The following is a 17,100-nucleotide window of genomic DNA, read 5'->3' on the forward strand; positions in this document are numbered from 1 at the left end:
TGGTCTTGGTTTCATCTGAAGCTAATTTGTGTGTTTGCGTTCTAATTTTCTGTTAACAGTATTTATTATAATTCCTGAAAAAAACAACAAACGTATTTCCCTTTTTCTTATTTAGGTTTCGGTCCCACGTAGCCATGGATTTCATAACTGGTTTACCCAATTCCCGTGGTAAAACGGTCATTCTCACCATCATAGACCATTTTTCCAAACTGGTGCATGCCATACCTCTGCAGAAACTCCCATCTGCCAAAGAACTAGGTGTGATAGTCTCTCAGCATTTGTTCCGTTTGCATGGACTTCCCCAGAACATCACCACAGATCATGGACCCCAATTCATTCCCACCTTCTAGAAGGCGTTTTGCAACCTCCATGGGATCAAGGTTAGTCTGAGTTCCAGTTTTCATCCTCAAACTAACGGCCAGGTAGAGAGGTATAACCAAGATTTGGAGACGACATCACGAGCCATGTGCAGCAAAAACCCCAGGACTTGGTCATCTCAGCTCCCATGGGCTGAGTATTCCCATAACTCCCTGGTCAACGCTTCTGGACACTCACCCTTCCAAGCTGCTTGTGGTTACCAACCCCCTTTGTTTCCTCACCAGGAACAATTGGCTTCATCCTCTAGTCCTGCTGCGTTTGTGAGACGCTGTCGCCGAACCTGGAGCAAATACAGGCTCGACCTTCTGCAAAACCAGGAACGACTCACGGTAGTGGCTAATCGTCGGAGGTCAGCCGCTCCTGACAACAAGGTGGGAGACAAGGTGTGGTTGTCTTCTACAGACATTCCTTTAAAGGGAGGTTCCAGAAAGCTCCTCCCTCGCTCTATTGGTCCATACCCCATCACTCGGATAATCTACCCTGTGGCTGTATGACTGGAGCTGCTCCGATCTCTATGAGTCCATCCTGTGTTTCACGTAAGATCAAACCTGCTAGAGTCTCCCCTCTTTAACCCCCTCCGGCACCCCGTATCGTGGACGGTGGACCGGTATACACCGTCAAGGCTCTCCTCGCCTCCAGAAGGGTAGATCGTGGTCTGCAGTACCTGGTCGACTGGGAGGGTTATGGTCCGGCGGATTGTTTTTCCATCTTAATTCATTGTACTTCTTGAACTCTCATATGTCTAGGTTTGAGGCCGCGGATATTCTCATTTTTATATAGTTAAAATGAATGATATAGTGTGGATTTACAAAATATAACACACACTCAGTTATCTTGACTCTGAGTTTAACTTCAGTTCTTGTATTAAATGTGGCACTAGGGGTGCTAAATAAACTCATCACCCGCTTCTTCCCTCTCACTCATGGTGCAGAAAGAATTAAACAAATCCACCCAGATAGGTAAAAGGAACGGTATCCCACAATTCCTCGCGCTGCAAATCTAACAGCAACACCAAAGTTACACCTTCTTAATTAAATTAATTTGGATGAAAGTAAAATAAATGTCTGATTACTACGTGTTATTTTCAAAAACATGATTTATCTTAACTGAAACAAATAATTAAGTAAGATCAATGTAAAAAAGTTTATCTCTACAACATCCAGACATGGTCTTTTCTACGGAGCCCGTGTCCTGACATTAAGATATAAAAATATATCTTGTTCCCACAGATTAATATCTTGTTCCCACAGATTATTATCTCGTTCGCACAACATACTATTCCGTTCCCACAAGATACTATTCCGTTCCCACAAGATACTATTGCGTTCCCTCAAAATACTATTCCGTTCCCTCGAAATGATTAACTCGTGCGAACGCAATAATTATGTCGTTTGAACGCAATAATTAATCCGTTCGAACGCAATAATTATTCACGTCATAAGTCATTCACGCGGATATGCTCTCTGTGAGCCGGCAAATGCCGCTTTCAGCGGTAACTTCTGTGTCTCTGTGACCCATATTCGTTCAAAAAAGGAACATGAAAAACAAAAATGATCACTTTATTACCGTCTCAATGAATATAAGAAAAATATCAAAAGATTTATGATAACTAGGCTGCTTTGTCATACGATAGCTCCTGCTAGGCTACTACTAGCGCCGCCGCAGAGCTCTTTGATGTATGCCGGCCTTTGGGCAACTGGCTGGTCGGTTGACAGACAGCTGATATTGTAGTTTAGGGTCGAATAGGAATAATAATATTCAGGACTTGTCTTTTATTAACTTAAGCAGTCAGTCGCTTTACATTCGAAGGCTATTAGGCTACATGCTAACTGACTAGCCGATCATATCCTGTTATTAATTTACGTCATAGATTTACAGCAGATACCTTCACATTTCTGTCTGTGTGTGTCTCATTACATTGAATTGAAGACACGGAGGATGTTTAGAGAACAGATTTATTTATTTTAAAAAGCACAAAAGCATCCATCGTATTCACGTTCATTCACATGATGATGATCACCGTGTCCCTGTGACCAAGGTGTAACAACAAGACCAATGATTGGCCACTGAGCATGCTGGGAAACGTGACGTACTGCTATTGTTGTTATGCTACGAGCTAAAGGTAAGTGCTTTTGGCGAAGAAGCCAGCTTAATATGATATTTTTCAGATTTTCATCGAGACAATAACAGATCGACCATTCTTTCTTTTATTTTTACCCCTATTGAATGCTCACAGAGACACGGAAGTAGCGGCAGGAAGTGGCTTTTGCAGCAAGATGACTGAGGGCGTACCAGATCATCATCATGTGAATGAACGTGAATACGATGGATGCTTTTGTGCTTTTTAAAATAAATAAATTTTTCACCGACTACTTTTCACCCTGTCACAGTGGAAACACATTATCTAAGCTTCTTCATCCACTAAATCATCTTCCAATGGACACGCCATGCTGGTTCACCTCTCTGAAACCAACTAACCTTCAACTAAACCTGCTCCAGACCACGGTGTGTTCAGAGCATGAGCTGTTATGGCAACTTGACACACCCTGAAACATACTTTTATTTTTGGAACCGAAAGCTGAGGTTGTTCACTTCCTTAACCTCAAACGTATTGTGGTAACTGGCATAACCTTCTTTTTGAAAAAACCCCCTGGTGGATGGATGACCTTTATGTACACAGCAACAGTATAGTACAGAGGTGAGTTTGCATTGTTCAATCAATTTATTGTCCTCACTTGGCACAGTTTTTTGAAAAGCATATTCACTTTGCTCAATTCCAGTAGTACTTTTTTCACCTACCACCTTGCTGCTCCTGTTTCCTGCTAGCTTACAGCCCCTCCCCCCCACCCCCCCCCCCCCAACCTGACATTAGTGATGCAACAAAGATGGCGAGCAATATCTGAGCTATCCAGCTGTAGCGTCTGAAGCCAGATGTCAGATTAGGCAAGAAAAAAAAAACAGTACATGGATTTATTTGCCTACAAGTGGACACAACAGGAAAGAGCGGAGCAGGGGGCTTGTGGCCCAGGGTAATTTCTACATCACAACTACAAGCTTTTTTGAATGGCATTTTTTCATCTGCTCCCGATTCAAAACATGATGTTGTTGTTTACTACTTTGGCATATCCTTTCAGGGGTTGCCACAGTGTATTTCATGCAGTCTGGATCCAGACTTGGGCTCCTTTGTGGCTACATAAATAGGCAGTAGCCCAAAGTGTCTTGCCCAAGGACCCACACTGGATGAACCTCATTGCACACTTTGGGATGCAAATCTTGATTTTCCATGTGCCAGTCATGCACTTCAACAACTGAGAAGCCAGATTCAAGATAATTTCAATGTATATATTCACAAAAATGCAATTTTGAGCTATATTATCAGAAAAATGCCACAAGAACCTGTAGCAAACACTAAAAACATGATTTTCATCTGTTTTTAAGGGGGAAACTCTAATTTACATAGATGCAGAACTTTCTGTTGAATAAGTGAATTGTAATGTTTTTTGTTTTGTTTTTTTGTTTACAAAAAAAAAGTGAATCTACAGCTAAGATGACAAAAAAATACTTAATCAGGACTTAGTGAATACCAACTGACATCCTGGATACCTTGTTTCCACAGCAGGCATCCTTTAACTAAATGTTCACAGGAAGACAAGTGATGTCTGTGCGAACATGACGATCAACTAAATTCATGTACATCTAAAACGAGAAGCTTCTGTGGATGAAAATACCCTGCATCTGAGTGCTGCAGGATTTATCTTACTGAACAGAAAAACAGCCTGACGTGAATCTGAATTCAATTAAAACACAGCAGTGTTTGGAAGCAAACAATTTAACGATTGTTCAGAACTCAACTAATTGTCTCAGTCTTGTACGGGAACACTAACTTCCTTTATAAATGAGTGTCATTAAAACTTGATGCTTTCCAAGCATGATGGAGCAGCTAATTCCACCCTGAATGCAAATGACTGTTGAGGACAATTAAGACATCTATTACTGCCATAAGCTGTGAATAACATGAGGAAAAGAGAGCTCTGACTATGTGAGAATCCAGACAAAAGCGGGTCAATGAAATTAAGATCTCCTGTTGTAGCTCAGGTAGGATTGCCAAAACTACAATTAGAAGAGAAAACATTTTATTGTATAGCTCTCTTTGAAATCAGATGTTTGCATGGGTATTTGATAGCATCACCTTTTAAAATATATCTCTTGAGTCCATCATTCTGGCCTATTCCATATGAAAGGTCAGTCCTGTGGACCTTTATTTCACATATAGTCCAAAAAAGTTGCTTCTGAAATCAGGGTTTTGTGATGGCCTCCTAAAACATTGACTTTATTGTCTTTAAGCAGCTGTTGTCGAGGGATATAGTCATTACTCATTTCTTGTTATTTGGTGGAGTTCTATGCATTCAAGCTTTATCTTCCTGGCTAATGGCTTGAGACAATGCTTTGATAGTTTAAACCTTTTTTGGGGGATTCCATCTACTTTATAAAGTTCCTCCCGCAGCTTCACAACATGAAGCCGCCACCTCTACCCATCCTACCTCTACATCATCAGCTGAGATGGGGTTCTCAGATTTACAAGCTGCCTGTTATCTTTTCTAAAATACTGTATTTTCTGCACTATTGAGTGCACCAGATTATACGGTGCACCATCAATGAATGGTCTATTTTGAAACTTGTGTCAATTATAGAGAACACTAAATTAAAAGGTGTATTAAGTGGGACTAAAAAATCAGAGATAAGTCTTTCTGTAAGTCTAGTTTATTAACTGTGATCACAGTAACTGTAGAACTTGTTTGTAACACACTACACGTTAGCCACGTTAGCGTATTTACAATATCTCCTACTCCCAATCTTGTCTACAACACGTAAAAAAAAAAAAATCGATACCTTTAAAGTAGACAAAACTGTGACTATGCTAACTTCCCACCTAGTTAGTAACACGTAAAAAACACAGCTCGACACCGCTACATGTTAGCTACGTAAGCGTATCCACAATACATGTAACTACCAAACCTGTTTACAACTTATAAAAAAAAACACCAGACTGATACAGCTGAAGCAGACATTGCTGTGGTTATGCCAACTCCTGACCTTGCTAGTGACACATAAAAAAACACAGTTTGAGACCACTCCACGTTAGCCACGTTAGGGTATCAACTATGAATGTGTCCCACCCTAACCACTAAAAAACGATATAGTGCGGCACTGTGTAGTGTCGTGAATTTTAAAAGCAATTTGGACACCATGCTCACTCCTTTTTTTATTTACGGCGGATGTGATGTCATCGATTTCACAAAGTGAAAATCAAGTAAATGAGCTTTATGAGACAATTATTTTTGAGTCCACTGTCTTCTGAAGATAAAAAAACCTTAATGGTTTATCAAAAAAATACATTCAAATACATTTCTTTGGTAAAAAATGTTCCGATCCAGTGTATTGTGATCTATATTCGCTGATCTAGGGAGCATCAATGCACACTGGTTTTTCGCAGAGACTTCCAAATTTCCAGGGCAATCAATTTTGGAATTGTAGATTCGGACAGCTCTACAAAATGGCGAAAGCACTACATAGTGACCTATGTAGGGGTTAGGGTGGGATTTCGGACATACCCCATATCTTTAACTCCCAGCCTTGTTTGCAACGTGTAAAAAAACAAACAAACAGACTGATACCGCAAAAGACTGATATCACTATACAAGAAGTCATTCCTGCCATCCAGAGCTGTTCTCACAAAATTGCACGTATGCATTATAACTTCACTTCTCAAGGTTATTACACTAACTCCTAACCAGTAACACATAAAAAAAAAAAAGTTCAACAAAGCTACATGTTAGCCACTTTAACATATTCACAATTAGTTTTTATCTATATACAGTATAAGGCGCACTGGATTATAAGAGGCACTGTTGTTTTTAGAAAAAAAAAAGGGCTTTCAAGTGTGCCTTGATGTGCAAAAAATTCGATAATGATGGTCTTTATGGCCAAACTCTATCGTTTCAGATCAATCTATATCCACGGGCAGTTGTTGTCAGGAGATCTCAGACAGGGATGAGCCAAGCAGGCCACTGGAGTGTCAGGCAGAGTCAGCTGGTCAAGCGATAACACCAAGACATTACCAGGGTAGGCATGAACAGGAACATTATAGCAGCAGAAAACTGAAGGAACCACACTGGACTGAAGTCAAGGACGCATTAATAGATCATGACCAGATCATAATAAAAAGTGTAAACAAGTAGTCAGAGTCATTTTTGATAACCGACAACTATAATGATACAGTAATGTCCTGTACATTGGTGAAAATGAATCAATTGGGAAGTTAGTGCAGAATGCAGCGGCTGAAAAATTGACTAAAACTGTCTGTTTTCCTGCATCCACTTCCCATTTTTCTTTTTTATTAATTTAAATGTGTTTAAGTATTTTAGTATTGACCATTTAATGATGAAATTTAGGGTGTATTCATACTGAAAAAATCTGTTGGTCCGGACCCAGTCCTAAACCTTGTGATTGCTCTGTATTCAGACTGCAGTTAAACAGACTTTCCTGTTCAGGACTAAAGCTTGTAAACAAAATCACATTACTAAAGATGTCTTCACTCATTGGCTGGAAAATGTGAGGGCGGAGTAAAGCAGCTAGAAGCAGAAGTCATGAAAGTCCTGGGCTTTGCAATTCCTGTCGGGATAGTTCATACATTTCGCGGACAAATTTTGAATGTCTGCATCAACGAATGCTCAACAGCTTGGACTTGCTTTTTGGTCCGGTGGAGAAATGCTGCAGGGCGGTTACTGGCAAGAAGACAGCTAAGAAGGTACGCTGATAATTGTTTATGACATACAGATTGTCGGGAAAACGGTAAGAAACAATGTGTATCACATTAAAAGTTGTTTTAATGAGCCTGCATTCATCCGATCACATTTCAGTGAGTTGCTGTGTCTGATCGTTGTGGTCTTATGGTACTGTTTTTAAGACAATTCTGCTAGGAAACTACAAGGTAGCTTTTAGGATGACGTCACAGCAGCGCCGTGCATTCAGCAAGACACTGAAAAGCATGCAATAAGCTAAAATAAACATTCTTACAGATAAACAGTTGGACCCTTTTTTCTGTTTGATAACACCACAATCGTTTTATTTTTGTCTGTGGCTCATCAGTTGCTACAGATTCTAATCAGTTTCCATCACATGAACACTGGCTATGGTGGCCGTTTCGGTTCACTTGTTTATCCAGACTGAGGAATCTCAAAGCAAAACAAAGCTCAGTCCAATTGGAAACGAACCAAGACCACCTTAAAAGATGGCACGAAAGCGGCTTGGGTGTATTAGGATTGAAAATTTATTCCGTGTTGACAGTGGGAAGGGATATTTCTGTTTTACCAATTTTAATTGTAAAAATAACGTACTAATATTGTGCATTTTAGTTCCACCTAACATGCGTTACTGCACCTTGTTTTAGCTGGGAATGTTGTTAAGCGCTTTATTTGACTGATAATTTATTGTGTCTTCTTTGTTTAAAAAAAGGATCTATACATTCGGACCAATCAGAAACTTTTTGTGTTGATGCATTTCTGAGCTCAAACTGCTGCACGTCGCTCTTTCTCAGCCTGCACATCACTACCGTGCTCCAAATCCCCATCAACCCAGCTGCAGCGAGCACCGCCACACCCTGCGTGCACAGCGCTGCTTTATCCCCATCATCACACCCTCACAATGAAGACTTTTGCATGCTAAATAGTTGACATTTAATAAAGGCCCCTTTAATTATCTCTTTGATGGCAGAGGACTTAAAGACCTTTTCAAATGAAGTCATGAATTTAAATAACTCCAGGGAGTGTCCGACACATGAAGCTTCAGTCTTCTGTGCTCTACCATATGATCATAAAACCAGGTCAGTGCGAGCCAAAAAATGCTCATTTCTCAGTTCAGGGTTGAAGACGCTATAAAAAAAACCTGTATAAAGTCAGAACAGAGAGCCAGTCTGTTTTGTTTTTTTATTCCCACTTCACTGTAACAGAACAAACATTCACCATGGCATGCAGCGGGATTCATGCAGAAACATTTCTTCTCCTTGAGTTGGAAGTAAAAGCTCAGGTTCTTTAAAAGACTGTCAAACTAAATATGCAACATCTTGAGTTGAGAAAGCATTATTATGCATTCATGAGGGTTTTTGACCCAGCTGGTCAGTTCAACAGTCAGTATCACTCTGACTCTGAGATGCTTTCATTCAAAACCGGAACGAGAAAGAGATGATCAAACACATCTGGGATAATGACCTGCTGACAGGTCCCTGCTCAGGAGTCAAGCATGTTATGGTTCAGCATCAATACCACAAAGTTTGATTTGAAATGCTCTCCTGAAAGATAAAAGTGAGACCACTCATCTGCTGTCAGTAAACCTATGAGACATGCTCTTGGACTGTAGGAGAAAACCAAAGTGTGAACGTGGAGAACATGCTAACTTCACATGAAGAAACTAGAAAGGATTCAATGAACTTTCTTACCTTATAATAATGTTGTTATCTTTATAAGCACTAAAACATTTCCATGATCAGAAATCAACAAACGGCACGGAAGCTTTAACGGTCCTTCTTAAAGCGGAGGACGGTTGCTTTGCTGAAGCCAATGACGTATAAACCGTTAAATTATCTAGAATAATACTTCACGGATTTCGTCGATCCCGGGTCGTTTTTAGAATCTAATCCCCCGCAATAAAAAAGGAACCAATATATAATAAGTAAAAGTTTATGTTTTATTGCATTGTAGGTTTTTTTTTTGTTGAAGTTGTGATATGAGGTTCTCACTACAAAATTGTGCAGACTTTTTTTTTTGGTGAGCATCTGCAAAGTTCCACCCTGAGTTACTCAGAGTTAGAGGTAGTCCATGTGTGACAAACAAGTCAAAAATGTAATTTGGTGCTAAGTCATAGACAGACTTGTACACAAGCAGAGCTTTGTTAAACCCTTGTGCTATCTTAGATGACCCCAGCCTTGCATTGACGTGTTCTCCCTACCATGACAAAGGTGGATAAAGGTGGAGAGATTTCACATAATCCATGGACAACAGTGAGGTTCACAAATCATTGAAGAAAAAAGGTTCAGAGCACTGTCTAGTGGGGTCTAGATGACCCAACTCCCAATGTTAAATTTCCTAGGATAGCATAAGGGTTACAGTCTGTTGTTTGAGTGACAGGAGGCTGTCGGAAAGATTGGAGAAGATGGCTGATGTTGCACTAACAATTGGGAAGTGAATACTGAATAGTTACTGTCTGAAGGATTGAACTCAGATGTGGACTAAACAATGAAGTGTGAAACTGCCCTAAGACAGTGCAGATACATTTATGACACTTTTAGACATTTTTAAAAGGAGTCACAGGGTTCTTAATCTGGGGGAGGACAATCCTCCAATCAGATTATTCAGCTTCCCCAAAAGGCCAAGTGTCATCTTTAAGATGGAGGTAGTACGTTTTCTTCTACCTGAAAACGCCAGGGGACGTCTGGGGCAGAAGGAAGCTCTTCTCCAGGTCACGCAGCACATCATTCAGCATCCGCATGTGGGAGGGGTCGCGCTCTTTCGGGTCATTAGCCGGCCTCATCATTTCTGACTGGAAGAATGCTGCGTGGTCCCTGAGAGCAGAGGCTGAGGAGAGCAGCAGAGGAGGTGCGGGGCTCATGTCTGGATGGTCAGTGGGAAAAAGAGAAAAGACAAGATGTACAAAATCCCAAAGTATCAGTAAAACAGAATTTTTTAGATGGTAGAAGCTTGGAGCAAAGAAACAGAAAAAAGGGGTTTACCTCATTTTGTATACCAGTGTAGAAAGATTAATGAGTATTACATAGTAAATAAATGCATATGTTCCCGCTCAACTTTGCATGTAATACATGGATTTGCCTAGGTCATTTTGCAGACCATATGGTGCATTAGGCAAAACAAAACAGTCAAACTTTATTTAAGTCATTTACAAACACAGTGTGTATCACTTCGCCATGCAGGCTCCTGACTGCGATAACTGTAGTGCTCCAACAATCCATTCAGCAGTGCAGTTTTATAGTTGATCAAAGACGCGGAAAAAACAATTTGACAGATTTTCGTGCCACAGAAATGCCGTTCAAGCACAACCATTATCATGCCATTTCTGGCATTGGTTTTTATTTATTTATTTCACTATGATTCCATTGATATTACAAACGTAAAATAGGCTCAGGGCAGGAGCTCAGGTGTCGTAAACTCTGTCTTTAATAACCCTTGTGCTATCAGCACTTTGACATTGGGAGTGGGGTCATCTAGACAGTAGGCTGAACTTTTTTCTTCAATGATTTGTGATCTTCACTGGTGTCCATGGATTACTTGGAATCCTCTCCACCTTTATCCACCTTTGTCTTGGTAGGGATGACACGTCAATGGTCATCTTGACCCCGTAGGACATCACAAGGGATAATGGTACATTCTGTGCCTTTCCGCACAAGGGGGTTGGTCATTGTCCGCTCCCACATAAAACGGGATAAAATCTTTCAATTTTTTAATTAAAGGGCTTTCCCTGTATCTAAATACCATCGAGACCTGCCACCCGCTCCCCAGGAGAAAGAAGACGGATAAACCAGCGATCCTCATCAGGTTTTTGAATCAAAAACACAAGCTAGCTCTGATGAATCAAAAGAAAAATCTCAAGGGGTCGGCTGCTTATCTGAACGACCATCTGACCAGAAGGAATGCTGAAATGGCAAAAAATGCCAGGCCTCTCACGAATCGTAAGCAGATTGAGAACACTTGGGTTAAAAGCTGCAGGATTTACGTCAAACCACTCGGTCCACTGGACCAATCCAAGGTTCTGGTTGTGAACACCATGAAGGACTTTGAGAAGTGTTTGATCAAGGACATCTGAACCAACATGCAGTAATAAATCAAAGAGTCAAATAATTTGAAGAAATATGACGCCTGCATTCATTGGTTTCTCTAAAAGTCTGAAGTGACCCTGATTTTCTGACCTGCAGATAACGTTACCTCAACTTTCAGTGCTGTTGATACCAGCTGAGGAAGGATACGGACCTATATCTAATGTCTGCAGACATAACAGCGAAGAGAAAACTCTGTTCAAACCCAGAAGAACAGCTGTTAATCCGCAGAAGACGGAATACCAACTTTGGTCATTCAACAGATACCCTTATTTTATTTCACAGCATTACCTTATTATGTAAAAAATGCGTAATCAATTATTGGAAATGGTTAAATTGATTGATTTTCAATTATATTACTTCACTTGCTTCAAAAAATTGAAAAATTGATTCATGATTTTTCCTAATGTAATTTTGCACATATTTTAACTTTGATACTTGAGCATTTATTGCTATAAAGAGTTTTGAAACAGTGTTGTGTTTATTTTACCAAAATAGTATTATTATGTAATCATATAAATGACTTTTATAAGTAACATAGACTGCATAATCTTTGAATAATTGATCTGCATTTGCCATGTTGATTTCTAAAATAGTTATTTTTACATAATAATTAAGTAATTCATCTTTGTCGTGTGCTTTATTGATACCTTATGATTCTTAATTCTGTCTGATAAAAGCTAGGAACCGGATATTGATGAATGATGTAATAAAATAGAGTGGTTAGAGTCCGCCCACTGCTCTCTCTTGCTAATATGGAGATGCTAATGCATGCTTTTATCATGAGTAAAGTTGATTATTGTAACGCCCTGCTTGCCGGTCTTACAAAAACAAACATTAGGAACCTTCAGCTTCTCCAGAACTCTGCTGCACGAGTTCTTACAAAGACCAGGAGGCGAGCTCACATCACCCCAATTTTAAAATCCCTGCATTGGCTCCCCATATGCTTCAGGATTGATTTTAAGATACATTTAACCGTTTTCAAATGTCTTAAGGGTCTTGCGCCTTCTTATTTATCAGATATTTTAGTAAGATATGAACCCTCGCGGAGCCTGAGATCCTCTGGCACTGGTTTGTTGACCATTCCAACTGTAAAAACTAAAACCTATGGAGAGGCTCTATTTCAGCACTATGGCCCCCGTTTGTGGAACAGTCTGCCGGAGGACCTGAGAGCCGCAGAGAGCATTAATGCTTTTAAGAAAAGGCTTAAGACCTATCTTTTTAACCTGGCTTTTAGCTAATTTTTTACTACTTTTATTTATTTATTTATTCAGTTATTTATTTATATGTACTTTTTATTTTTATTTTATTTATTTATCTATCCATTTTATCTTGTTTTATGAACTTGAACCTGATTTTTAACGCATTATTTTAATTAACTTTATTTTAATGTTTTAATTTTTTTATCAATATGTTTACTTGTTTATTCTCATTTTTATTCAATTTTATTTCCGGTGCTTCCTCAGCTGGAACCTCTCCCTCTGGGTCGGCTGCTGTTCAGCCACTGCGGCTCTAGGTGGGGACCTGCATCACCGCTTAGCTGTGGTGGAGCGGTCCCTGCCTGTGATGCTGCATTTGGCTGTCTATGCGGCTGTTCACAGAGGGGGAGGTTCCAATTATTAGCGTTTCCAGCATCCTGTTTTTGTGCTCAGCCTATTTCTCATTGTCCTTGCCATCACTTAAGGGGTGCGAGGTGTGAAAGGAGTGCGGGGCTAGGTACGGGGAGGGGGGCCCTATTTATTTATCCATTTATTTTTATTTTATTTATTTTTAATTCGTCAATACTTGTTTTTATATTTTGTTGTGTTTTAATGTAAAGCACTTTGTGTTATATTTTTATATGAAAAGTGCTTTATAAATAAAGTTTGATTTGATTTGATTTGATTAAAATGGTTACGGTACAACAGGGGTGGGATTATATAAGTTTGCTTCCTTCCACTCCGTTTCAAGCAATATTTATTAATATGTCTAATTATCCTCAGTTTGATAGGTCATTGTATGAATGCATAACTGATGATTGTATTGTTTCTGTGTCTTATTTTTATTTGATTGCTTGACATAAACCATTTAAAATAAAAAATAAAAATTAAACAAACATCGGGTTCAAACATGTTTGCTCTAGAATGATTCATAGATGTGAGAATTGAATGAAAAAAATCTCTGAATTTATCAAGATTCCTTCTTCTACAGACTAACATTTTCTGACAGATAAAAACAACATCTTATGTGATATTAAGCAGCGGGATGTGGTGTTTGGTTGTATTACAGCTGGCTCGGAGTAGAGCGTGACTCGTTGGAGGATCATGAGAAGAGACAGCAGAGATTAAAACGGGCAGCGAAGCAGGTTCTTCTTTCAGATTTAAATGCTTCCGACTCTGGCCGCCAGCTGGGACTCATAAAATATTGTTTGACTCTTGTAATCCATCCTATGGAGTGGCACCCAGGTTCATACTGGAGCGTGTTTGTGGTGGGTGTTCAGTTGGGACTTGGCCTCATTCTCTAGCAGCGAAGAGGAAAATCGAGGAAGTTTCCAGGTGAATCCCTTTTTTAGGAGACCTTACTGTGAGCACAGATATTACTGGATGTTTGTAAATACTGGAGTTCGGTTGAAGTTTGCTACGTGGGCGGAGAAAAAGTACCCAGCAGAGTTGTTTTTTATAAATACAGATTGATGCCAATGAATGGTAAAGATCCCATATTTGTGGATTTTTTTGTGGACAATTTCACCATATCCTTGTGTTGCCTTAAACAGAAGAGGCCAACTGAATTTTTTTAATTAAAGCTAATTTATACTAATATGTCGACAGGCGTTTTGTTGCACTCGACTCAACCACGGTTGGAAAATGGCAGATCGGGCGAATGAAAAAGTAAAGTGAGAGTTTCAGCCCATGGATGCAGTCACTTGTTAAAAAAGGAACAAAGAAGGTAAATATGCCCTTATACCGCACACATTAATGATCTAATAATTTCAAAACAGCAAATTTAAAAAATGTAGCACAAAAAAAATTGGAAAGAATTTTTGAGATCAGACTGTACATACAGACTGTTCTCGGTATGAAGTCTGCCAATTGAAAAACATTGAACTTTGTTGAATCTGACTTTCTCCTCCTGGAGGTAAAAAAGAAAAACTAAACTAACATTGTTTATCGGCCCTTAAAGCCCTCTAAGTCTCCTTCTGTGCTCCAGGGTTATACTGTATTTAGTTCGCCGTTTCTGTTGTTTGATTCAACTCTGTGTTCATATAAAATGTAGAAAATGTATGTTTTAATATCTTATTCTTCATTATGTTATAGCTTTATCTTTAGTGTGAAGTGAACTCATTTTGAACTCAACAGGACTTATTCTCCAGTGACCTTCACTTGTGCTTTGTAGTTGCAGCAGCAACTAGGACTTCTTTGTGCAAATCTAGGAGTTTCCAGAGACGCAATAAATATGTCATGGACTACATTTCTACTATCTGGGTTGAACACCTTATCCTTGGGAAAGTGTTCAGGTTCGTGTTCTCATGTGGAGGATGAAGCTGACCTCTGATCTCATGCCGGCGATGGAGTATTCGTTTGGCTGGTATGATTTACTTTGGACCAGAGGAGGACTCCTTTTGATCATGGATTGTGTGCGCCGGTGAATGGCCCCCACCCCTGGAAAGGCGGAGCGGATCTGGACTTTGCAACCTTCAGCTATTGGCCGGTGGAAGCAGGCGGGCTATCAGATGACGAATCAGAGTGTTCCGGGGCGGAGGATCAGCGACCATGATCTTTCCGGAAGGCGGAGATTCAAACACATCTTAAAAAGACTGGTTTTAAAGTTTTCCATTGTTCTTAGGAAAATCTACGAGTAATTCGCATGTAACTTGTGCGTCAGTAGATCTTTACTTGAGAATCCAGATATATCTGCATTAATGTTTTAAACTGTGCTTTAGAACTATTGTCAGGGAAATAAACTCTGTGTATTTTTAAACCGGTTGAATCCTTGTTTGTTTTACCACTCTCGACTATCGAACACGCATGGATGGAAAGAACCCAAAAACGGACGATTCTCTTTCCTTCAATTTGGTGACCTCGAGACGTGAAGTCGGGGGTGAATAGGAAACGCGGACCACACCGGTTGGACCACATCATAGTGGCTTATTACGAGATTTCTGAGACTTTCGACGTAAAGTCTGGGGATGCTTCCTGCCATGCGGTCGACTTCTTCAGAGGCCTCATTCATAATCATGGTGAGCAGAGCCTTTTGTAAAGTCTGCGTATTGATGATCTCAAATTAAAGGAGAAGTCGATTGTATGAGTGGCACAGTGTACCCTATACGAACGAACGGGCGAGCGCACCCCAGTAAATAAGTGTTGGGTTCACCCTCCCTAGAACAGCGAATTGAACGGTGGCAAAATATACACTTTGGGCGGCAGTAAAAGATTTTGAAAAATTGGACAATTATAATTATGCAGGTTTTTCGTCTGTTCGGCCTGTACAAAATTGAACGTTGGCAAATTGGGAGCTTGTGATATTTGGAAAGCAGCAAATTGACTAGGTTTGTGTCTGTTCAACCTGTTAAGAAATCCCTTACGAAAAACAGAGTTATTATAGGAACTAATTTTGCGCGTCTAGGATTTTCGGAAACACCAAGGAGGCTTCGGCCTCTACAAATTATTTTTTTATACGCGGAGAGAAACCAAAGAAGGATTCAAAATAAACATGAGCGCTGAATTTGACAGAAGATGAGGAAAATTGTGCATTTTGTCAGGACAAAAACGACAACATGACTTGACGACTGACTGATGACAATACAGACGTGATCGCTGATGAACGGACTGAATGTATGAGATTTTGGAGACGTGACTGCTTATGAATTAAATGTATGCATGAGATTTTGGAAAGTATGGGATGAAAAACTGTTTGAAAGTAGCGAATTTTGGCTTTATTTTCCATGTTTCTGTGTGAAATGTTTTCTCTATGGACGTGGCCATCTTGTTTCGAATTAGCCAATAACGGGACGTTTTAGTTTCTTTCGAATGCGTCGACAGCTCTGATTGGCTTTGTTTGTACCATGTGGTCGGCGTGACGGCGTCCATGGAGACCGAAATGTTCAACCTGCGCTAAACTTTCACGTAACAAGGCTTAAGAGTTTGCGAACTAATTTGTGGTAAAATAACAACTGACATTGTAGTTATTGAGCGTGGTCATGACCTCGGTTGTAAGACGTCGATAAAAACAAATTTCAGTGGTCTTAGTTCGACGAAAAAGATTTTTAAGTAGAAAGGGGTCTATGAGCAGCGCTTCCGATGGAAGTTTAAGCCACAACAGCAGCTTGACTGCAGCTGCAGCCTGCAGCAACGGTCTCTGTTCTGCCTCTGTCGAACGTAGCCTAACTTTCTCTGGAATTTGCCTAAAGTTGGGCAAATTTTTCTAAAACACAGTAAGGTAATATCGGTCCAATATATTTTGTGTAAAATGATTTTGCAATTATTTCGGTTTTCTTATTTTGAATAAATGTCTCTACTTTATTTTGTAATTCCTAATTACCATGATTTAGTTAAGTTTTGCTAAAAAGTAATGCTATTGACACTAATTGTAAGTATTTGTTGGTTTAGATCCGGACTCCCTTAAAAAGAATGTTTGCAATGTTTAATTTAGTTTATATGTTTTGATATTTCTCAGATTACTTAGTGTTGGTGTTAAAGGATTTATTGGTGTTTAAAGATAGTTTGCAGCAGATCCCATGTTTTGATGTAATTATAGTTTGAAGACAGTGTAAGTGGATGTTGTACAGAATGGGGAAAGGACAAAGCAGTGAATTAAAGTAGAAATGAACGGCATTGGAAGTGATAGAGGGTCTGTGGACACAG

The 17,100-nt window shown here is 39.7% G+C and overlaps 1 protein-coding gene across 1 annotated transcript in view; it reads right to left on the reverse strand.

The window, feature by feature from the left end:
* The window catches only part of LOC105353989 (inactive N-acetylated-alpha-linked acidic dipeptidase-like protein 2), a 129,081-nt gene that overhangs the window by 4,965 nt on the left and 107,016 nt on the right, over positions 1–17,100 (reverse strand). The window contains exon 5 of the mRNA XM_023954464.1: positions 9,845–10,043. Coding sequence (XP_023810232.1) covers positions 9,845–10,043 — 199 coding nt within the window. The remainder of the gene's footprint in view (positions 1–9,844; positions 10,044–17,100) is intronic.

The sequence above is a fragment of the Oryzias latipes genome, chromosome 4 (genome assembly GCF_002234675.1).
Source record: "Oryzias latipes chromosome 4, ASM223467v1".
Classification (NCBI taxonomy): domain Eukaryota; kingdom Metazoa; phylum Chordata; class Actinopteri; order Beloniformes; family Adrianichthyidae; genus Oryzias; species Oryzias latipes.